A 21,626-nucleotide genomic window follows, 5' to 3' on the forward strand; every position below is an offset into this window, starting at 1 on the left:
CTACGGATTCCTAAACAAAGCAGTAAGCTAGTAATTCGTATATCAGCGGGCAGTGGGTCGTTGGGTGCCAATATCCGCTCAATAATTGGCAGATACGATGAACTAACAGGAGCTTTGCACCTTGTATTCGGTTAGCCAATCAGGGCAGGATATGTTAGATTAGTGCTGACAGTTAATCTATCCAAGACTGAGAGCCTTGCTGACTGGTTGACTGCATCGTTTCTCACTGTGCTCGAGACCTGGCTGTTCACACGACACGGCAGACAATAGGATAAAAAGATAATCGCAGAAAAATGAAATGGCACTTCCATTATCCATTGTAAATATTCCTGACAATCAAATCAACCATAATTCTGGCACGAGACTGCAGTTCTTCCCTACGGCACTCCTTTCGCCCCCCTCAAACTTAAATAGATATGTGGAAACCTTGCGCATCCTGAAGCTCTTCATCCCCTGTAACCTTCATCTAGTCGTGCAAGGATCAGCGTTGTTGTCATCGATACGCTGGAGGGGAGGATGGTTGATTCGATGAAGCAGTCAATATTGTTAAGATGAGATGTTCTGAAGGCGAAAGTTCATATTTTCTTGGTTATTTATAGTTGTTGATGCCACACACTACACTACCACTATCCTGTACCACACGATACCCAAACTAATATGCGTTGATCACCTCCACAGTTAAAACCCGCACATGCCTTGTCCGATCGAGGGCCGTTCATTATTGCATTGAGGAATCACGACATATCATTGGTGAGAATGAGACTGTACAAATCGCCTAACTACCCTATATATGAACACACAGGCATATGCCAACTAGTTAAACACAAATCCAATCCCCTTGGACAGGTACTTCTTCACCCCTGTCTTCTCAGCCTTGGCCTCCTCATCCCGTGGATCAACATAGAACCGGCGGAATTGATCCAAATCAATGCTTCTCGCATCATTTAGGAGCGGCCCCTTGTAGTAAATCATGGATCCGATATAGATGACAATAATTGCCACCACACTGACATAGTTGGCGAAGAAGCCCTTCGCCGTCGGCTTCCCGCCAAGCGGCCACACACTGAGATAGAACTCGACGATGATGAGCAGCACACACCAGAAGAGACCCCAGACGGCGCCGATGGGGTACGTCCAGGATTTCCACGGCAGTTCCGAGGGCGACCGGCCCTGGACCTTCCAGGCGTATCGCATGCGGAGATGCGATAGGCAGATCATACCCCAGCCGAAGAGGGTAAGGAGGGAAGTGAGGTTGGAGAACCAGGTGAAGACCTCGGCGCCGCTGTTGTTCACATTCAGGTAGGCCAATCCGCCGCCGACGACCAGGGTAAGGGCCAGACCGGCGATGGGACGGCCGACTTTGTCTGCTTTGCCGAAGAACTGTCACAGTCAGTCAGCTAGGTTTGACTTGAGGATAGGAATGGTGGGATGCAAGTACCTTTGGTGCCATTTTCAGATGCGCAAGTCCCATCAGCGTGCGAGAGCCGGCATACACCTGGATACTTCCCGTCGAGACCACCGAAATGAAAACGACCGCGTTCATGATGTGCGCCAGTGGGACGAGTCCCGCGTTCCGGTAGGCAATGACGAAGGGAGAGGCGTTGGTGCCGGAGGCACCAAACAGGTTTGGGTCCTTGGGATCGACGGTGATGGTGACCATTAACGAACCGAGGATGTAGAAGAGCGAGAGACGCAGCCAGATCGACCCGACGGCGCGAGGCACCGACTTGCGGGGGTTGTTGGTCTCTGCGGCCACCAGCGCAGTGTTTTCCGATCCAGACATGGCGAAAATGCAGGTCGGCATGACGGAGAGGAAGCCCTTGAAGCCGTGGGTAAACGGTTCGGCGTTCCAGTAGCGGAAGCCAATGGGGCCTTCAGCGGGGGCGCCTCCAGCAGAGACAACTTATTTGGAGTTAGAGATGTTCAACCCAAGGTCCAGAGGATGCATACCGATCAAAGATATGATGACGATGATGATCCAGGAGAACTTGATCGATGAGGCAGCAACCTCGACTTCTCCGAAGAACTTGACCGCCCAGACGTTGATCAAGAGGATGACTACCCAGAAGATACTGATCCACGCAGCCGTCGGCACTTTGTCTGTCCAGAAGCTGAGCACGGTGACCACACCCTGTAGCAGTCAGAATCGAACCCTACCCACAGACTGGAGAAGACGAACCTGCAGTTCATTGGCCAGGGTAATGAAGAACTGAAACCAATAGCTCCAACCCAGTGTGAATCCAGCCGGCTCACTGATAAAGATAGACGACCACTGCACAAAGGCCGAGGGAAGTGGATAGACAACGGCCATCTCACCGATGGAATGAGAAACCGCCCAGATCATCGTCCCACTCAGCAGGTATCCGATGAAGATGGCGGCAGGACCACCGTTGACCAGCGAGGTACCACTTCCCAGCCATAATCCCATACCAATTGACGAGCCCAGCGCAATCATGGTAAGATGGCGGGTGCTCAGGGAGCGGTGGAGGTCGGTGTCGGCTCCATAATCGTGGTCGACATCGATAGTTGAATGGATGCCTCCTTCCTTTTCACGGGGGCCATTGGGGCTACTTGAAGCCTCGTACGTGGGAGCCTCCATGGTGATGTAGGAAGGTAAAAGACAAAAGCGATAGAATAAGAAGATCCGCAGTGAATAACGGGAGGGGACGAGGACAATCAGGGGGATCGAGTAATATAAAGACAGCCGGCAGAGGCCACGAACTTTCTCTCGCACAACACCACCTCACTCTAAACATATGCCCTATCTGCCAATAAAATGGCCGAAAGGCTTAGCTTGCGATAAGCCCCTTTGGTCTGACCGTGCTAGCGTGCTGGTTATCAACGAGGCTGGATAGATAACCTTCGCCAGTCTGCCACTCAGCATGCATGCACTTAACCGGAGAACACGGGAGCCCGTCGTATCGCTTATCAAGTCAGTCCTCGATCAGACACTCCTTCACGGAGAACCGTCCTGAATCTGGGTTGTGTGGCTGCTGGGAATGTAACGTTGGCTGATCTTCCAGCTGGATCTCACCATAGGATAACCCAGTTAATGCGACCAAATACGAAGAGTAGTTGTTCTGGGTGTCGTGCGCTTGGATGATATCTTTGATCTGACTGCTCATATGCTTTTCCTCATGCCTTAGAGCGTCTTGGATTGGAGATGACGACTCGACATTAAAAATAGAACAGGGCACGGTAGGACAAGACTGGGGTAATCCTCCGAATTGACTACCAGGGACAATGCAGGGTGTGTTGTTCATGCAGATCGTATCTCCAGAACATCTCATCCAGATATACTGCTTAGACCTACGATTACAGATCTGAATGTCCGATTTCAGATGTGTATTCATCTTGCGGGTGGAACATTCACCGCAGAGACAGAATGGAGGAAAGTGAGACAGGCCGAACGCAAGTCGGCCAGTCCGCTCTAGATTGAGCGGGAGATCCAATTGAATCGATTTGGGACAGGAGATCAAATCGGGGACGAGACGGATGGGGAAAAAGGAATGGAAATGCACGTGTCCTTGGCCGCATTGGGGGTCTGATCGACAATCCCTCGTATATTCCTTGGTCCTTCTGGAATCCTCAAGGAGTAAAGTTGAGCCTAGGCTGGCCCCTGGAATGCGGAGTCTTATTACTGATAGGATACATTGTTCAGGCGTCTGGCTCTCCCTCCCTGATAGATTATCTGTTCCTTATAGCTGAGTCTCCCTGTCTCACGCTTATTACGGAGCTGTGCGATCAATCGGATCATGAGGCATATGGTCGATAATTGATACCACTGGTATATAACTGGGAGACTGAAGTCTGCAATAGCATTATGGAGCCCATGTCAACAAGTGGACACTCTGATGGAGTATCAATGCTTATTCCAAATAACCTTAGGCGATGGGCCTCTTTCGCTACTATTCATAGCATTTCTCGTATAGAGCCTTGGACTAGCAAAGAACACGTCAGCAATACGAGTCTACAGGATGCATATCAACACGGGCTTATGCATAGGGAACTTGGTATTATTCTGCAGAGTTTATGCAGAATTACTTGGTGTGCTTGCTATGAATAGAACCATCAGAAATAATGACTGCTTTGGCCTTCAGTTAGCGGACTCGGGATAAGTGCATCGTCTTTGGCGAACAACGCTCTCAAATACCCCGAAGTGCCCTTTCTTGGGTTTCTTCTAATTAATGACGCCTCTCCTCAAGCCTAGCCAAAAAGAAACATCCGGGGAAATGGGAAAATAATTCCACCATTGGCATACATCCATGATCCAGCATCAACGCCTCGGTCTCCGCCCCCCGCATTTCGTGCTAATCTTCCCCCGAAATCAAACTTGGCATCTCCAAAACATGGGGAAAATATCTGGGGTACAAATACTTGTTGGCGTGATGCTCTCAAAGACAGGAGTATCCTTGCATCCCTGAAGGAATCGATCAGCATGCGATTCTCATCCTTTGTGAGCCTGGCATTGGCGGCTGGCGCGCACGCCAAAGGGCCCTTTCTGCAAAAGGTCGACGATACCACGCATATCATCGGAAACGATCTGTGGAATGTCACCATTGGGCAGAAGTACGGGGTGAAGCTCTACTACAAAGGCAAGGATTTGGTAGGGGATGCCGTGGGCCACTATGTCAGCTACAGTAAGTCACCTTCTGCCACTTAAATTGACCATGTACCAAACTCAGGGATGACTAGATGGCGCGCAATCCGACCTGAACTGGACATCAGCGGAAATCTATCGCAAAGGAAAGACAAAAGGACAAGACTTCCTCGATATCCAATTCACCGCCAAGGAGGGCGACTTCCACTGGGTGATCTTCGAAGACCTGATCGGCGCGTACCAGTACTTTGTCAACCACGCCCTCCCCACGCTGGGTGAGTTCCGGACACTGTGGCGCTTGGACAACACGAGCTTCCCCAACGGACGGACAAACATCAAGGACGGCGCCCTTCCCACACTGGCGGAGATCGCCAGCGGCACTAAGGTCCAGGACGAGACGTGGCAGCAGGCCGACGGGTCGTACATTACCAAGTACGACTGGACCGCGTGGATCCGCGACCAGGACTACTACGGGGTGTATGGCGACGAGTTTGGCTCGTGGTACATCAATCCGGGCAAGGACTACTACAACGGGAACCATCTCAAGCAGGAACTGATGGTGCACCGTGAGAGCTCGACCGGCGATGCGGTGCAGCTGAACATGATCCACGGCACTCACTTTATGGTCTCGTCCAACGATGTCTTTCCCGACGGTAAGGTCTGGGGCCCGTGGCTGTGGTACTTGGTATGTTTCTTTGTTAGTAGTTTCTCAGATGACCGACCCACTAACAAAGGCAATAATAGAACGACGGATCGAAAACCGACGCCGGCGCCCGCGCAGCTGACGAATTCAAAGCATGGCCCTACAAATGGTTCGAGGACGAAGCTTACCAGTCTCGTGGCTCTGTCTCCGGACGCCTGGTGCTCTCCGACGGCCGACCAGCCGCCGGCGCATCGGTCTTCCTGGGCGACAACCACCCGAACAAGACCGCACTGGACATGGGAACAACCTACTACTACACCGGCCAGACGGACGACAAGGGCCAGTTCAAATTTGAGGACGTGCGAACCGGCGACTACGGGCTGCAAGCATGGTCCAACGGCGGCCAGCTCGCCGACGTGGCCACCTCCTTCCTGCAGAACGACGTGACCGTGAGAGAGTCGCACACGGCCAAGCTTGGCACGCTCAAATGGGAGGTGCCCTCGCGTACGAGAATCTTTCGGGTGGGCGACTTTGACCGCAAGTCGCTGGGGTTCCAGTACGGCGGCGCTCCGTACGAGCACGCGCTGGTCGCCAAATGCCCTGCGAACCTGACTTACACCGTTGGCCAGAGCAAGACTGCGGACTGGTGCTTTGGACAGGCCGCGTTGGGAACATGGTCGATCCGGTTTGAGGCGGCCAAGAGCTCGGCTGCGCTGCTCACTGTCTCTCTGGCTGGGTACTCGTCGGGAACCACCTCGACAATTCTCCTGAATGGCGATGCGGCCAGTCCGATCGGCAATCTGACCACCCTCCCAAACGATCCCTGTCTGTATCGGTCGGCGACGACCGCTGGCGAGTGGCGGTTGTTCCAGTTTGAAATCCCCCAAGGGAAGCTGCAGCCTGGCTGGAATTCGATTGACTTTGCCGTGAGCAAGGCCAGCCGGTGGCATGGCTTTATGTGGGATAGCATTATCCTGGAGTATTTGTAGATATCAATCATAGAATGCACATCTTGCAACTCTATATTTATAAGTGGTCCCTTTCAAATACCATCTCTTTCTCCTCCATCTCTCTCGAATTACGTAGAACTGGTTTCTATCTTGGGCAACAGACGAGCCAAGCTCCTTTCGGAGGATAAGATAACTAGCCAAGGCAGCTTCCATGGAGCATCATCCGAGGCCAGCAATGCGACAGGTCCATAATCGTGATTCGATGGACAAACAGGAACAGTGCGGCTCAATCAAAAGGGGCAATACGCGACTAGCGAGGACAAACTAAAGTGAGACACCCATAGACTATGGAAAAACAGGGTTCTCTGTATGGAAAACATTCAGCGCTAGACCCACTAGACCCTGAGAATTGGCCTCTTAGTGACTCGTAGTTTAATGAGAGCCTCTTGGCAGCTCATCCAAGCTCAACGCATCATTTGGCTCAATGATCTGCTGTTGATCCTTCTGTTGTTCGGTTGTTTAGATACTGAAATGCGGAAAGTGAGAGTCAGTCTACTATACTTGTGAATGCATACATCACTACGATTCTATGTAAAATTCAATGTACTTCTCTAGAGATGGCCGGATATTTTAATGGCTCAATCGCTCAACGCTCATAGCTAATTGTTCATCGCTAAAAAAGCCACCAGTTCATGCCGAGCCCGCGGACTGTGCTCTAGCTCATCGCTGCGCAGTCGGCACCGAGTTATCCGCAGTTTGTTGACAGAATGTAACCTGACCTGCTCATAAGTACGAGACGTGCCCCTGGTTGTTCGTCCTCAACCTGGCGTCGTCGGTACGGACGCAGGTTCATGTAGTCACTGTCCTTCAGTTCAACCAAGTCACTCTTTAAGTTAACCCGTCGTCCTTCCGAGGATCAACTGATCGAAATGTATTCTCTCCTTCCACTCCTTTTCGCGATTGGCGTTGTGCCAGTGTGGAGTTTCAGCCTCAATACCCCCACCAAGGACTGGAACTACACCACGGCCAGCCTGTCCAGCACCACCTCGCAAGAATGCAAGGACGCCTACAGCGCGAATATCGACTGCGATGAGTTTCTGCTCTCACTGGCCGTGTCCAAGGAAGACCGGTGGTGGTTGCCCGACTACGACTCGCCCATGTTTGACCGCACCTGCACGGCCACCTGCCAGTCGTCTTTGTCGGCGTATATCGCGAATGTCGAGAAGACCTGCAACAAGGCCAGCGACGCAGCATTAAAGACTAACGACCTGGATAACCTCGGGGACCAGGTGTTTGTGCCAGTTGTGACGCTGGGACATATCCTGCAATATGCCCTGATGCGGTCCTGCGCTAAAGATGAGTACGTAGCTAATGTACTCCAACGAGGGGGACTGGTACTGACATGTTTTGTTCGATTAGTGACGGATCATACTGCTATATCGGCCAGAGCAGCTCTTACTATGACGACGGCGGCTGCGATTGGACCTGCGCGCTGGCCTATTTCTGGGCCTGTCACGAATATCCGTACGATAACTACCAGTTTGGTATTCATATGACGGGCATGACGGAGGATGGTCAGCGCGTCGAGTTGATTTCTAGCAGCGTGCTCTTTGACGATTGGCAGAATTCGACGTATGGTTGGGCGACGCTCGAGAAGTGCGGATGGACCAAGAATGATACACTGCCATTGTACAATACGGGCATGTTGAAGAAAGTAGTTGAGAAGCAGACGACGAACTCGACTGCAGACTCAAAGGCGTCTTCGACGGCGACATCGACGGCGACGATCGCTGCTGCTTCGAGTACGGTGAAGACTGCTGCACTCCATGCTGCCACCACTGACTCTGGAACGGGATCAATCCGGATGCATATCGACACGGGGATGGCAGTGTTGATTCTTGCTATTGGGATAGTGGTCCTTTAGTGGACAGTTGGTACTCAGAACTTCTGGTACTAAATCCTAGTGGAAGAGAGGAACCGATTCGTTTTAACCTGCTCTTTAATCTCTACTCTCTAGCACTTGGCACACACCGGAGGATTCACTAATTAATTAATGTCTCAGCCGAGGCTATTCCAACAGATTTAACACTACCAAACTGCTTTTGTGGTCGATGATTGGTCCATAACGCCTGGTTCTGTTGCGGCGATCTGATTGGTTCAATACAATCGGAAACAGCAGAGTTTTTCCATGCGCCATTAAACCATTGTCCTCTGCGAGATACTTTTACTATCCAGTCCTAGTCTACTCCTAGTCTGGTTCCTAGAGTCCTAGAGTTCGAAGATAACTTTTGTAACTCGGTTCATGATTCCTCCAGACCCAAACTAAAACACTCAGGTCAACTCTATTCCAAAACAGGCAAAATCGTCCAGTGACTCCTATCCCGTATTACATGACTTGACAGACAGATAGTTAAGGTCTCGATGGGTATTATTCCGTACTCAAATCTTTCCTTGAATAGGTAATCCTATTCCTATCTACTCCGTACCCCGTACACTCAAACCAAATCCAAGCAAGCGAGCGACACTGCAACTTGCATATCTCCAGACGGACTGTCACGGTGGATCTCCGAGCCTCCGTCTGGGTGGAACTCGAGACATTCACGCAGCAAATGTCCTTGAGGCAATTAAACGAGCTTGTTCCACCGTCGTCATTCATTCCGTGTCGGGCGATGGCTGCTCCAATCATCCTCTTATCTCCTCGTGGCCGTCTCTTAGTCCCAGTCGCTCACAAACCTTGCTTTGTCGAATCATGCCCCGCTGTATCCTTGCTTAAGACATTAATTATTCTCTTTTCGTTCTGCTGCGCTGTTTCTCACGTGGGCAGAGTCTAAATCTTACTGTTTCGGGCTTCCTCAAATTTTTCAGTCTTATCATTTAATAACCGTCAGCATCGCCCTCTGTCCATCGCAGCTCTCTCGATACTCCCACTCAAGGCCCAACGCAGTCTACCCAGCCCGGTCCGTTGTATATTGCTATATGAGTATGCTTCTCTGACGCATACATCTTTTGTGTCCCACGTCCGTTCCTTTCCCGTCGACCTACCTATATCCTTCTTCCCCACGCGACCAAGCCCGGAACCCCTCCGTCCTCCACCCTCTCCTCCACAACCACCACCACCACCAGCGCCGCCATCATGGAGACTGGCACCGACAAAGGCTCGGCAGACGCCATCCTAGAGCATCTGGGCTATACTCCAGAACTCTCCCGCAATCGTTCAGTACTCCAGGTCGCCTTTATGTGCTTTATCCTCTCCTCCGTCCCCTACGGTCTGGCTACCACCTTCTTCTACCCACTCGCCGCAGGAGGCCCGTCCACCATCATCTGGGGCTGGGTTATCGTCTCCCTCGTCGTCCTGTGTGTAGCCATCTCGCTGGCCGAGATCACCTCCGTCTATCCCACTGCCGGTGGCGTCTACTACCAAACCTTTGCCCTATCGCCCCCCTGGTGCCGTCGCGCCGCTGCCTGGATCTGTGGATGGGCCTATGTCCTCGGCAATATCACCATTACCCTGGCTGTAAACTTTGGGACTACCCTGTTCTTTGTCGCCTGTCTCAATGTCTTCGAATCAGCACCCGGTGTCGGTATTGTAGATGACATGCAGACCTACCAGATCTATCTCATCTTCCTCGCCATCACCCTGTTGACCCATGCGATCTCCTCCCTAGGCAACAAATGGCTCCCCATTTTGGAGGTATGTTTCTTCTTTCGTTGCGACCAGTATTTTGACTGCCCCGATGCGACTTCTCATGCGTGGTCTCCCAATCTAGACTTCGGCCATCTTTTTGACTCTGATCGGCCTGATTGCCCTGATCATCAGTGTCCTCGTTGTCGCCAAACATGGTCGACACTCTGGTAAGTGGGTATTCACCGACTTTGAGCCCCAGTCCGGCTGGCCCGCCGGCTGGTCTTTCTGTATCGGTTTGTTGCAGGCCGCATACGCCACCTCGGCAACTGGAATGATCATCTCGTGAGTTCTCCTTTTCTCACTTTTCTATGATCAGTCCATTAATATTTGATAGTATGTGTGAGGAAGTTCGCGAGCCTGCTATTCAGGTGCCCAAAGCCATGGTGTGGACCATCGTGCTGAACTTTGTCGCCGGATTGGGCTTCTTGCTACCCTTAACCTTTGTCCTGCCCGATATCACCATGCTGGTCAGCCTGGCGTCTGGTCAGCCCACCCCCGTGATCCTGAAAGACGCTCTCGGCAGCTCGACCGGTGCTTTCCTGCTGCTCCTCCCTCTGCTCATTCTCGGCATCATTTGCGGTGTGGGATGTGTGACGGCCGCCTCCCGCTGCACCTGGGCGTTTGCGCGCGACGGCGGTATCCCCGGTTCCAAGTGGTGGAAGACCGTCAATACGAAGTTGGACATGCCCCTCAACGCCATGATGCTGGGAATGATGGTGGAGATTGCGCTAGGTGCCATCTACTTTGGCTCCACCGCCGCGTTCAACGCCTTCTCTGGAGTCGGTGTTATCTTCCTGACTCTCAGCTACGCTTGCCCCATCGCGGTCTCGTTCTTCTTCCGTCGTCGCTCGGATATCGCCACTGCCAGATTCAACCTGGGTATTATCGGCAGTATCTGCAATGTGGTTGCTCTGGGTAAGTCTCGCGCCGGTCGCAATCTCATAAAACTCACTACTGGCGGCCTACTGACGGGTCTACAGCATGGAGCCTTCTGGCTATCCCCCTGTTCTGCATGCCTACGTACAAGGTCGTCACCCTCGAGACCATGAACTACGCCTGTGTCGTCTTCGTCGGGTTCACGGCCATTGCTGCGTTCTGGTACTTGGTCTGGGGTTACCGCAACTATGCCGGTCCCCCCAAAGAGGGTATCGATGGTGTGGAGGCCGATTTTCCCGATGTGCCCGCAAAGACTGGGTAAGTCGTGGTAGAATTGTATTGTATTGTATATACTCCATCAGTCGTGTATAAGACACCTCTGCACAAATTCACATATACATATCGCTAGTTGAATCTTGTTGAAGAGACTCTGACAGTGGTTATAGCAGCTCAGAGCCCATCTTCAACGGGAAGGACACCCCGCCGGCTGCACATTTCTAACGGCTGTAGCTATCTGATATAAGTTCATGTCATGATGTATGTAGTAGTCAGTATTTGTAGTTATCTACATCCCCATTCCACACAGAATATCCTGTATTTTCACTTCACGGAGTCTACTACTCGCTCTTCCACGTCAAACTAAACACCTCATCTCCCCCGCGGGACAACGCCACCTCCACACTCCCGTCCTCACTCTTCACACTCTCAGGGATCACCTCCCCCTTCCGCTCCAGCACAATCCTGTCCTTCGCCTCAGGCAACTTGTAGAACCGGCGCCCATACACGCTGAGGAAATTCGCCAGCTTCTCCTGAGTAATATCCTCGTTGGCGATGACGCCACGTTCCACGCCCTCCTCCAGCGCCAGAAGCACATACTGCACGACACAGGGCTGCGTAAAGACACCCGCGGGCGGTTTGGCCGTTCCCTCCGCGCCGCCTTGCTTCGCGAGACGCGGGTGGGGGCGCTGTCGCTTCCACTGGATAGTATATTAGTCATTGCTTTGAGATAGAGAAAGGGGGCATAGTCAACTATACAAGAAGAACTTGGGGTCGCCGCTGCAGACCGCGCGGAGTAGCGCATCGCGGTCCTTGGAGGTCTTGGGGAGGGGCTTGCAGAAGGCGAGGGGGTTCTCGCAGCTGTGGTGGGTGAGGTAGAGGTGGTGCGCCGTGATGGTCGCTGCCATCAAGTCAGTTAGCCAGCATAAGAAATAGGATCCCACAAAAGCAGCTACGCAACATACCAGCAACAGTCGAAGAGCAGGAGCGGACAGCCTCCAGGGCCGCCTCGGTACTGCAGTGCTCGAGGATGATGCGCAGCTTGGGGAACTTCTCATTCAACATCTTCAGGGTGGGAAGGAACTTTTCTTCCGCGTTCATGTCGGTGATGTCCGATCCGGGGGAGCCGGGGACCTCGCCGTGCAGGTTGAGGACCATGTCGTGCTTTTCCATCTCCGCGAAGACGGGGAAGAATTCGTCGTAGTCGCGCACGCCGGCTGCGGAGTTGGTGGTCACGCCTGCTACCAGTCAACGCGCAGCCCTGAAAGATGAGTGGTTGACCTTACCCTGGGGATACACCTTGACACCGGTGATACCAGCAGCAGCCGCTTCTCTGATAGTCTCGGGGGTAACGGATTGGTAAGGACCAGTCAGCAGGGGCTATCTCTGCAAGAAAGACGAGAGAACATATATTCAAATACAGCGACATGAGATAGTTCACATTTGGCTCAATGGCCTGCAACTGGGCCTTGTACTCCAGTGCCTGGGCAACGCTCGTGACGGGCGGGACCAGGTTGGGCTGTCGGAGTCAGTCCATAGCCCTACAGAAAGAGGCAAAGTGAAAGAGGCAAATGTACTAACCATAACAAAAACGGTATCGACTCCTCCCTTGCGAATCTGCGGCACAACCAATTCCATCATCTTGCCTTGGCGCAGGTGGACGTGCATGTCAGCCGCCGCCGGCAGCTCCAGCCGGGTCGTCTCTTTGAGGATCATTCTGAGGAACCGTCGCAATGCACTTCTTTTCCAGATGAAACAAGAATGAGCCCCTTGTCGCAGAGAATGCTCGTCGTCAAGCCTGCATCATACTGCGCACGCTCGTCATGCAAATCTCCAATAAGCGAGGCTCCCGCACAATGTCACGTGACTAGTACCCCTCGCTGCGGGGCCTCCGCATTGCCCTTATGTCGGAATATACGGATTGTGAGACCTTGCAAATAATTCTACAGCTTGTTATCTAAGACAGATTCCTCTAGGTTATTTTCCCGCTCAGGAGTGCCTGATAGCTTCTGTGCTCGGGCTGGACCAAGTGAGGAATTTCGGAGAGTGTCACGTGGTTGATCACTAACTCGAATGAGCAAGTTTGATGCCTGAGGTTGCGAAGATGGACTCTCTGTGATCCTCAGCTTTGACTTTGCAATGCTCACAGCTTGTCTGCTTTTCCTCGTCTTGCAAAAGTGATAATTCGGGCTTATCCTTCTCATTATATTCTTGTTCATGAGACTTAGCTTTCGTGTCGACTATCGCCAAGATGGAGGATAAGCGACCATGCTCAGAAAATATATTGTCGATGATAAACATCGCCTAGTCCCGCAAACATCTACAGTCCACGGGCGAGTCTTCGGCGTGGGTGTTGTCTTAGCTCATAACAGTCTCCAATGTGCTATATTTGTCAATAAAGTCGTTTGGTGCATGGGAATATCTACCTTCTCCCAGGATCCATTGGTGCGGAACCAAGGTCCGAAGAAGTGTACGAGGCTGAACGGACTCCCCTCAATTCTTTGCATCGAGGAACGCTTTAAGAGCGTGGCATGCACTCATACGTGTTGCAAGATGGCCTGTCATGACTGCTCCAGTGTCAAAATGTTTTCCCGACGCATCCAGCTTCTGTATGTCAGGCTACAGATAGCGTGTCTATCTAGTGACCCCATGGTGATGTGAGTGCCTGACGTCAGGATGCGATTGTCTCTCCTTCGAACCATATCTTATGTCCGAGAGGGACGTTTGATCTTCTTCTCATGTCACCACCTGCTTGGGGTTGTCGATCCCGGTATAATCAACCGCTGGACACCTCAACTACCCCTATTCACACTGCATCGAGCCAGAATGAAGATAGCAATCACAGGAGCCCGCGGAAGCGTAGGACGCGTCGCCGTCAAGGTGTGCGCGGACGCAGGACACACCACTGTGCAAGTGAACCGAACCGAGCAGCCCCGACTGGCGACACCCCCAATACCGAGATGCGCACGGCGGACGTGGCCATGAACTACCAGCAAACCGTCGAGGCCTTCCGCGGCTGCGACGCAGTCATCCACTTGGCCGCGATCCCCAACCCGGTCAGCAAGGACGACTACGTCGTGCACAACAACAACGTCGACTCGGCGTTCAACGGCCTCCGCGCCGCCGCAGAGGTAGGGATCAAGCGGTTCTGCTACGCCTCGTCGGTCAACGCTATTGGTCTTGCCTTTTCCAACCAACCGTTACACTTCGACTACTTCCCTATAGACGAAGAAGCCCCCGGCATCCCACAGACTCATATGCCCTGGCGAAACGGGAAGCGGAGATCCAGGCTCAAGCTTTCGCGGAGTGGTTCCCCGGGATGAAGGTCGCGTGTCTGCGGATCCACGAGGTGTCGTCGTTGGAACGGGTACAAAAGGTCCACGAGAATGACTGGGAGAATGCCGGGGTGAAGCAGCTCTGGGGGTGGGTGAATCCCGTGGCGACCGCGCGGGCGTGCTTGCTGGCCGTGGAGAAATGTGATAATTGGGAGGGGTGCGAGATTTTCAATATCGTTGCGCCGACGACTACGCAGGATATACCGTCCGAAAAGCTGGCGCGAAAGTACTTTCCCGACGCGGAGATTCGCGCTGACATGTCGGGTAATCAGGGGTTCTGGACAACGGATAAGGCGAAGCGATTGATGGGATGGGAGCATTGTGAGACGGAATAGATCAATTATAGACCCGACCCGACCATTCCCGTGGATGATCTTATTTGAATCACGATGGTCTTCATGGCCTTGATTTAAGCAGTCCAGTAGTCACTTAAGGGGATCGAACCGTCCACCACTATAGTAGCTCAAGGCGTAGGGAAATTGTCGGTTATCGGAAAAGATATCAAAAAAATAGACATCCTTTGGAAATTTGGGCATTAAATTATGTAAGGTCTCTCTTAGGTCAGTTGTCAAACAGTAGTAATGACAAAGATACAAAGATACATAAAACAGCCACCGATGCTGCTTCGGCTAATAAACGCACTAACTAGACTAACGAGGAAAGGCCTCAATACACACGCCTTGTCTGATCCCTGGCCACTGTCGTCGGTGGCGTCTTTAGCTGCCGGCAGTGAAATCGCAGCCCATCCCGACCGAGTTGCGGATCGTCCCGATGCTGCTGGCTCCCGAGATATCAGGTTATACTCTGCCTTGAGTCGAAAGGACAAAGTCTGAGTGGAAGGTAGAGTGGAAGGCATAAAGTATCAAGGACAATGGCAGGTAAGAGGCATCTTACCCCGGATAAAAGCCTTTGATACTATCATGCTATGACACAAAATCTCGGTTAGTAGATGCCGTGACGCATCGTCAACTTTCCTTCAACATGACTTGTGTCTTTATGTTACATGAGTTGAATGTGCTCTGAAAGACAGCTTTTAGTCGGTTAAATTCGTTCAGCCGACGGATAAAGAGGGAAAACCCCCGCCGTCAAAAAAACCGACTGGATGGCCCCAGATACAAGACTCCACCGGTGACGCACTTCGGCCTCACTTTCTCCCTCTCCCTGGAGCCGATGATTTGTCCGTTCGGTGCTCTCCAAGTCTCCAGGTCCTATCCCCGGACTCCCGCATTCCCGGCTTCTCACGGATTGGCTGATCGTTACTTCTTGCGGGATATCTTACTCGGCTGTCCTGCGATTCTGGCACCATCCCCGGACTTCCAGGTGGAACCCGGCCTGGAGATGCCGTCGTCAGGGCCTGACGCGAGTTGTATATAAACTGCCAGTGTACTCGACCGATGTCACTTCGACGGCTTCCTCCAGGTCAGTGCGCACTCACGTCTGGCACGATGTATCGGATTTCCAACATATACGGTACGCCTATGCAATTGTCAATCACGCCCAACTACTGACGGATTATAGTCCTGGCCGCCTTTGGCACCATCGGTGGTGCTCTATTCGGGTTCGATGTCAGGTAGGCCTCAAGATACGATGTCCTATGCTCTGCATTGGCATTAGCTGATCTCAATAGCTCCATGAGCGCGTGGATAGGCACACACCAGTACCTCGACTACTTTAACTCTCCCGACTCGAACCTGCAAGGAGGCGTATGTCAACCCCTGCCCACTTCTAGGCCAAACTGACAGAACCGCGGGCCAGATAACTGCCTCCATGTCTGCTGGATCCTTCGCCGGTGCAATTGCAGCTGGTTTCATCTCAGACCGCATTGGACGTCGCCTATCTCTCCTCGTAGCCTCGCTCATCTGGATCATCGGGGCTGTCATCCAATGTAGCGCACAGAATGTGGCACACCTAGTCGCCGGTCGTGTCATTAGCGGTCTTTCAGGTATCCTTCCTGGACATCATTCAACATGACTCGACATAAGCTAACCGGCCCAAGTGGGCATCACCTCGTCTCAGGTCTGCGTCTACCTCGCTGAACTGGCTCCCGCCCGTATCCGTGGCCGAATCGTCGGCATCCAGCAGTGGGCCATTGAATGGGGTATTCTGATTATGTACCTGGTCTCGTACGGTTGCTCCGAGGGCGTGCACTCTCCTGCTGCGTTCCGCATCGCCTGGGGTATCCAAGCCGTTCCCGGTCTCATCCTGGCGGTTGCCCTGCTCTTCTTCCCCGAATCGCCCCGCTGGCTGGCCAGCAAGGAGCGCTGGGAGGAAAGTCTGGATACGCTGGCCCTGCTGCATGGGCATGGGGACCGCAACCATCCCGAGGTGCAGGTCGAATGGGAGGAAGTCCAGGAAGCCGTGCGGATCGCACGGGAGGCCAAAGACGTTTCCTTCCTCGCGCTGTTTGGTCCGCGGGTCTGGAAGCGGACGATGTGCGGTGTTAGCGTCCAGGTGTGGCAGCAGCTTCTCGGTGGGAATGTGGCCATGTACTATGTGGTTTATATTTTTCAGATGGCCAATATGGTAATTGCTCTTGCTCCTCGGACGTTAATATAGAAGGGAGGTTGGCTAACATGATCTAGCCCGGTGACACCGTGCTCTACTCGTCGGCCATTCAGTATGTCATCTTCCTCGTCACCACCGGTGTCATTTTGCCATACATCGACCGTATCGGCCGTCGACTGCTGCTCCTCTCCGGCTCTATCATTTGCATGGCGCTGCATTATGCCATTGCCGGTATCATGGCCACCTACGGCAACCCAGTCGACGAGATCGACGGCAACAAGAACCTGCGCTGGGAGATCAAGGGCGCGGCCGGAAAGGGCGTCATCGCCTGCTCCTATATCTTTGTTGGCGTATATGGTCTGACATGGGTGAGTGTCTTCTGTGTCTTCTCATCTCTGTCCAAAGACCTCACACTAACAAAACCATCTAGGCACCTGCCGCCTGGATTTACGCCTCCGAAGTCTTCCCCCTCAAATACCGCGCCAAAGGCGTCGGTCTCTCCGCAGCCGGCAACTGGATTTTCAACTTTGCGCTGGCCTATTTCGTTGCGCCCGCCTTCACCAACATCAAGTGGAAGACGTACATCATCTTCGGCGTTTTCTGCACTGTCATGACCTTCCACGTGTTCTTCATGTATCCCGAGACAGCGCGGCGGTCGCTGGAAGAGATTGATATGATGTTTGACTCGAATGTCAAGGCGTGGCAGTCGCACAAGGTTCATGACAAGTTTGGTGAGGAGATTGAGAAGCATCGCCAGCAGAGTGTGGTTGAGGCTGAGAAGCCCGTTGACTCTGTGCATGCTGAGGTGGCTTAACCTGCTATCTCTAGGCTAAGATAGCCCATTGAGACATCCCGTGTCTGGCGCTTTCTACTTACGATACCAAATGAAGGCATGCTAATAGACTTTGCGGAGAAAGGTAGTGGGCTATACTGGGCCTGGTGCTTGAATAATAATAGGTTCACTCTATTGACTAGAGAGATAGTATTAAATATTATACCCATATCACTCCAACCTTCACATTGAACTATTCATGAATTATATTCCCTCCAGCGCCTAGCCCGCACCGTCTTCGAGACAGATTCCAGGACCTTTTGTCCTCAAAACTGTCACATTCAACAATGTTCTTAGACTAAAGCATGAGGCTGATGCGAGTGACAGATGTGATGGCCAAACAATGCTGCATACATTTGCTTACTGCTCCATTGACAGCGCCCTGTTAACGCTGCTTTAGTTCATTTGCTGGTAGTGTATGATGCATTAACTATGGTAATAAGGATGGGAATACTCTTTCACATTATGTCTTGGAATATTTACCAGACTCAGGCAACTAACGCCTAGTCAGTTAAGGCGCATGTTTGTCCCTTGAATGTGACGAGAGATGCAGCTTTTCAAGAAGTATCGCATGGTCCTCTGGCCACAAACTCACCATAATAAGATTAAGGAGTAAGTCATAGTTACAGGCTGGATAAGAGTACCGGACAAGCGGATGAGTGTCCAACAGGAAACTAGTATGATACATCCACTGAATGCAGGAGGTGTCACAAACAAGACGAGCAGCTGCTATGCAGCCATGCATTCTGATTAGACACTCTTGAGTTCCTTTGTCTTGCATAGGTCAAAGTCATGGTAAGCGAGTCCGCATTAGTTTTATAGAGATGCAAAATGAAGTGACAAGAAAAGCGCCGTGGCGGAGATTTTGTTTCAGCTCCAGAAATTGTCCGATCTTAGCGCTGACGTTCGGCCCAATCCATGGCAGCCGATGAAGCCACGGCTCCTTTGATCTAGAATTGACTTTCAGACTCAGATCCTCAAAGGCATCGAATCTATAAATCTTCGAGTATATAGGGAAGATGTCGGCTCCTAATGATGAAGGATTCAACCCATCAGCTTCTGGCAAGCATCCTTTTTTAAATTCTCAGTCATTCCTTTGTACTAGCTTCAGTCATTCCTTTACTTATCTTCAACCATCATGTTCCTGCAGAACTATTCTCGTTTTTTAGTGGGCTTGATGGGATGCATGGCCATCGTCCAGCAAGGGTACAGCGCATGCATCCCTTCAGCCTCTGAAACCAGCGCGTCGAAAGGAAATATCATGATCCCCTGGTACACGTACCCAGCCGGGGGAGCCTGGACATCTATGGAACAATTGTACGTTCTTTCGTTCTTCGCGTCAGAGCCAAGCTCTAACCTGTCTTGTCAATAGGATCAGCTCCAACCCAGACGTCCAGTTCACCATCATCATCAATCCTGATAATGGTTCTGGCTCTACCGCCCTGCCGGACGAGAACTTCCTGGCCGCAGTTCCCAGACTCACAGCCTACAGCAACGCGTTGGTGATTGGATATGTTCGTACTGGCAAGGGAACCCGCGATATCTCGGAGGTCAAAAAGGAAATCAACACGTATGAGAAATGGCCCTCCGCCAGCGGAAATCCCTCCTTCGCAGTGCACGGCATCTTCCTGGACGAGGCACCCTCGGAGTATGATGCCGCGGCAGTCGAGTATTACCAGGAACTGGCCTCGCTCATCCAAGGAAGCAAGGGACTTGGTGCGAGGAATTATGTAAGCCAGCTGCCGACAGCTCTGAGTCCGTCCGACATGCTAACCACTAGCTATATAGATCGTGATGAATCCCGGAACTGTTCCTGATGCCGCCTACCTCGGGATCCCTGACACTACCGTCATCTTCGAGTCGCCGTACAGCGAGTTTGTGCGAGCCCTTTCGGCCAATGAGTTCCAGAGCATCAAGGGCCAGGACATCAGTCGCTTTGCGTCCATGGTCTACGATGTTCCTGCCAACGTGGATCTCGAGAACTTGCTGTCTCAGCTGCGTGCCATTTCCAGCCAGACCTACCTCAGCAATTTAAACACCTACCAGGCTTTCGATTCGGTCTGGACCAAGGTGGTCTCTCTCCTGCCTGCCTAAGATTACTGTTCTGGAATGCTCTTCTTGACATGCCCTGGCGATTGTCATTCACTCATTGCTCTTGCGGGTTTTTGATGCGATTTTTCCTTTTGAGACATTACTGGAATGGTTGGCACGATGTCATGAACGAAATGAGTTTTGCCCTCTGTCCCTCGACATGAAACGAAACGGCTATGGACGTACTGAATTTTGTGACACCCACAACAGGCGTTCAATAAAATATGATTCAATAGCACTACTGCACGCGCAGGATGTAGCAGCTAAGACAAGAGAAAACCATAGACAAAGACTAGAAGAAATCTATCCGTTCGCTGGATCATGCATCCATCCCCCGTGACCGTCTAATTCATAGTGACCGCAAGCCCGTCAATCATTGCTTCGCGCTGTTCTTGTAAATTGTTCGGATGTGATCAGCCAGCCGCTGGGCTTCGTGTCTCGCCCACGGCATAGCATGATGATAGTCGACCTCGTAGAGCGTCGCGGTTTTCGGATTATAATACTCTCCCAACTGCTGCCTCCCGAACATCAAGAATGGATCCTTGAGTCCATGGACATGCAACGTCGGCAGACTAATCCGGTTAAGAGATTCATCCGGCTTCGTGATATCTAAACCTGGTAAGCAGAGGAAACAACCAGAAGCAAAGGAAAGGAAAGCATACACCCAGCCGCATCCGACTCCATCGGCGCCCCGGCTCCATTACACAACACCCCGAAAAGCAGCTCGATATGCGTCTTTTTCGGGAGGCCCAACGCAGCCCGCCTCTGCTGATCCAGCAATAAGCCACCCGCCACGCGCGAACCCTGACTGAATCCCATCGCGGCGACCCACTGCCCACCAGGCCCCTCGTCCTCCATCAGCCTCCACACGCGCTCGACCCCGTCGTTGCCCGACGCGTCGAACCCGCTCCCATCTGCCCGCTCCCCGCGCTCATCCTGCGTAAACCAGGACTTGAAAGGCGCGTAGTCCGCGAAGGCGGGCAGGACGCCTGGTCCGGCGCTGCGCTCAAAGGGACCCTCGAAGAAGACGAGCTGGAACTCGTTCTTGAGGAGATGGGCGAGCTGTTCGCATTGGATCTTGTAGATGGCGGCTGTGGAGCCCCGCCGTGGAAGCAGGCGATGCGGGGGAGGTTGTTGTTGACTGTCATTTTATCCTTTATCCTCTGTTTTAGATAGTGGTGTATTTGCCCGTAGCAGCGGTAGTTTAAGTTTGATTGAGATTACTTGTGATTGAAGTCTGTTGGAATTGAGTGAAGGAGGGGGGTAAGCACTAAGCCAGTCCGTCGGCGCTCTTGGTGTATTTGGACTAAGCACCGAGGCTCGACTTGTCCTGCGGCTTAGCTTCGGCGCAGGCTTACATGTTCAGAGCGATCGCCATTGGGTGCAGACTAATCGTTTGATTGGCGTGACAAGTTGCAATGCCGAGATTCGACGATATCCTTGGCGATATCCTTGGCAGGCTGGTGATGCATTCTGCCTAGCATCTAAGCGAGAAATATTGTCACATAACCGGTAATGCTCAGTTTGGGTCGATTTTGAGAGGCCAATGTTTATCTACGTCAACGCCCAATTACACGTAGACGGAAAACTCACCCGGTATGTTCTCGAATATGTGTGTGTTGTCCTCCACTGAGCCTGCACATAAGCCATTGAAACCGGTTGTTCGTCTGCCGAGAGCGAGACACGTAGACGGCATAACGTGGACAGCCCAATGTCGGGCACCCAATTATATAGTTTCAATGGCAAACAGGGCAAAGGATCGTGCGGTTTGTTCAAAAATAGCTGCACGAGACCCGTTCATGCACTGTTCCGCAATAGTGGCTGACGACAGAC

At 52.2% G+C, this 21,626-nt stretch overlaps 9 protein-coding genes across 9 annotated transcripts; 6 read left to right on the forward strand and 3 right to left on the reverse strand.

The window, feature by feature from the left end:
* Positions 1-813: 813 nt before the first annotated feature.
* Positions 814-2,599, reverse strand: P174DRAFT_454186 (putative amino acid transporter; the record flags this gene model as incomplete). The annotated part of the gene is made up of 4 exons (XM_024829214.1): positions 814-1,380; positions 1,439-1,902; positions 1,951-2,131; positions 2,180-2,599. The coding sequence occupies 4 exons, from the start codon at positions 2,597-2,599 to the stop codon at positions 814-816; spliced, it is 1,632 nt and encodes a 543-aa protein (XP_024678614.1).
* Positions 2,600-4,438: 1,839 nt separating this feature from the next.
* On the forward strand, positions 4,439-6,232 carry P174DRAFT_454187 (putative rhamnogalacturonase; the record flags this gene model as incomplete). Its single annotated transcript, XM_024829215.1, has 3 exons — positions 4,439-4,640; positions 4,696-5,285; positions 5,345-6,232. 3 exons carry the CDS (start codon positions 4,439-4,441, stop codon positions 6,230-6,232), a joined length of 1,680 nt encoding a protein of 559 aa, XP_024678615.1.
* An 890-nt stretch (positions 6,233-7,122) lies between these two features.
* On the forward strand, positions 7,123-8,117 carry P174DRAFT_434445 (uncharacterized protein; the record flags this gene model as incomplete). The annotated part of the gene is made up of 2 exons (XM_024825877.1): positions 7,123-7,553; positions 7,613-8,117. The coding sequence occupies 2 exons, from the start codon at positions 7,123-7,125 to the stop codon at positions 8,115-8,117; spliced, it is 936 nt and encodes a 311-aa protein (XP_024678616.1).
* A 1,209-nt stretch (positions 8,118-9,326) lies between these two features.
* Positions 9,327-11,076, forward strand: P174DRAFT_377790 (putative amino acid permease; the record flags this gene model as incomplete). The annotated part of the gene is made up of 4 exons (XM_024822783.1): positions 9,327-9,884; positions 9,961-10,160; positions 10,213-10,793; positions 10,859-11,076. The coding sequence occupies 4 exons, from the start codon at positions 9,327-9,329 to the stop codon at positions 11,074-11,076; spliced, it is 1,557 nt and encodes a 518-aa protein (XP_024678617.1).
* A 213-nt stretch (positions 11,077-11,289) lies between these two features.
* P174DRAFT_445054 (dihydroorotase) lies at positions 11,290-12,822 on the reverse strand. The gene is given in 6 exon segments (XM_024828240.1): positions 11,290-11,719; positions 11,819-11,931; positions 11,996-12,268; positions 12,317-12,410; positions 12,430-12,549; positions 12,612-12,822. 6 exon segments carry the CDS (start codon positions 12,744-12,746, stop codon positions 11,372-11,374), a joined length of 1,083 nt encoding a protein of 360 aa, XP_024678618.1. The 5' UTR covers positions 12,747-12,822; the 3' UTR covers positions 11,290-11,371.
* A 946-nt stretch (positions 12,823-13,768) lies between these two features.
* Positions 13,769-14,700, forward strand: P174DRAFT_434448 (NAD-dependent epimerase/dehydratase family protein; the record flags this gene model as incomplete). Its single annotated transcript, XM_024825878.1, has 2 exons — positions 13,769-14,229; positions 14,256-14,700. 2 exons carry the CDS (start codon positions 13,769-13,771, stop codon positions 14,698-14,700), a joined length of 906 nt encoding a protein of 301 aa, XP_024678619.1.
* A 1,110-nt stretch (positions 14,701-15,810) lies between these two features.
* P174DRAFT_377706 (putative MFS glucose transporter) lies at positions 15,811-17,684 on the forward strand (the record flags this gene model as incomplete). The annotated part of the gene is made up of 7 exons (XM_024822773.1): positions 15,811-15,835; positions 15,884-15,935; positions 15,993-16,068; positions 16,121-16,307; positions 16,362-16,888; positions 16,948-17,238; positions 17,301-17,684. 7 exons carry the CDS (start codon positions 15,811-15,813, stop codon positions 17,682-17,684), a joined length of 1,542 nt encoding a protein of 513 aa, XP_024678620.1.
* Positions 17,685-18,757: 1,073 nt separating this feature from the next.
* Positions 18,758-20,089, forward strand: P174DRAFT_395458 (spherulation-specific family 4 protein). Its single transcript, XM_024823686.1, has 3 exons — positions 18,758-19,019; positions 19,075-19,432; positions 19,491-20,089. Exons 1-3 carry the CDS (start codon positions 18,841-18,843, stop codon positions 19,794-19,796), a joined length of 843 nt encoding a protein of 280 aa, XP_024678621.1. The 5' UTR covers positions 18,758-18,840; the 3' UTR covers positions 19,797-20,089.
* On the reverse strand, positions 19,942-21,171 carry P174DRAFT_454193 (uncharacterized protein; the record flags this gene model as incomplete). Its single annotated transcript, XM_024829216.1, has 3 exons — positions 19,942-20,402; positions 20,456-20,934; positions 21,152-21,171. The coding sequence occupies 3 exons, from the start codon at positions 21,169-21,171 to the stop codon at positions 20,167-20,169; spliced, it is 735 nt and encodes a 244-aa protein (XP_024678622.1). The 3' UTR covers positions 19,942-20,166.
* Between the last annotated feature and the right edge of the window lie 455 nt (positions 21,172-21,626).

Source organism: Aspergillus novofumigatus, assembly GCF_002847465.1.
Source record: "Aspergillus novofumigatus IBT 16806 chromosome Unknown P174scaffold_8, whole genome shotgun sequence".
Classification (NCBI taxonomy): domain Eukaryota; kingdom Fungi; phylum Ascomycota; class Eurotiomycetes; order Eurotiales; family Aspergillaceae; genus Aspergillus; species Aspergillus novofumigatus.

Coding starts and splice junctions, on each gene's coding strand:
- P174DRAFT_445054 (XM_024828240.1), bottom strand. CDS start 12,746: ATGATCCTCAAAGAGACGACCCGGCTGGAGCTGCCGGCGGCGGCTGAC. Junction 12,550..12,611: donor TCGATACCGTTTTTGTTATG/GTTAGTACATTT, acceptor TGACTCCGACAG/CCCAACCTGGTCCCGCCCGT. Junction 12,269..12,316: donor TGTCAAGGTGTATCCCCAGG/GTAAGGTCAACC, acceptor GACTGGTAGCAG/GCGTGACCACCAACTCCGCA.
- P174DRAFT_395458 (XM_024823686.1), top strand. CDS start 18,841: ATGTTCCTGCAGAACTATTCTCGTTTTTTAGTGGGCTTGATGGGATGC. Junction 19,020..19,074: donor TGGACATCTATGGAACAATT/GTACGTTCTTTC, acceptor TCTTGTCAATAG/GATCAGCTCCAACCCAGACG. Junction 19,433..19,490: donor GACTTGGTGCGAGGAATTAT/GTAAGCCAGCTG, acceptor CTAGCTATATAG/ATCGTGATGAATCCCGGAAC.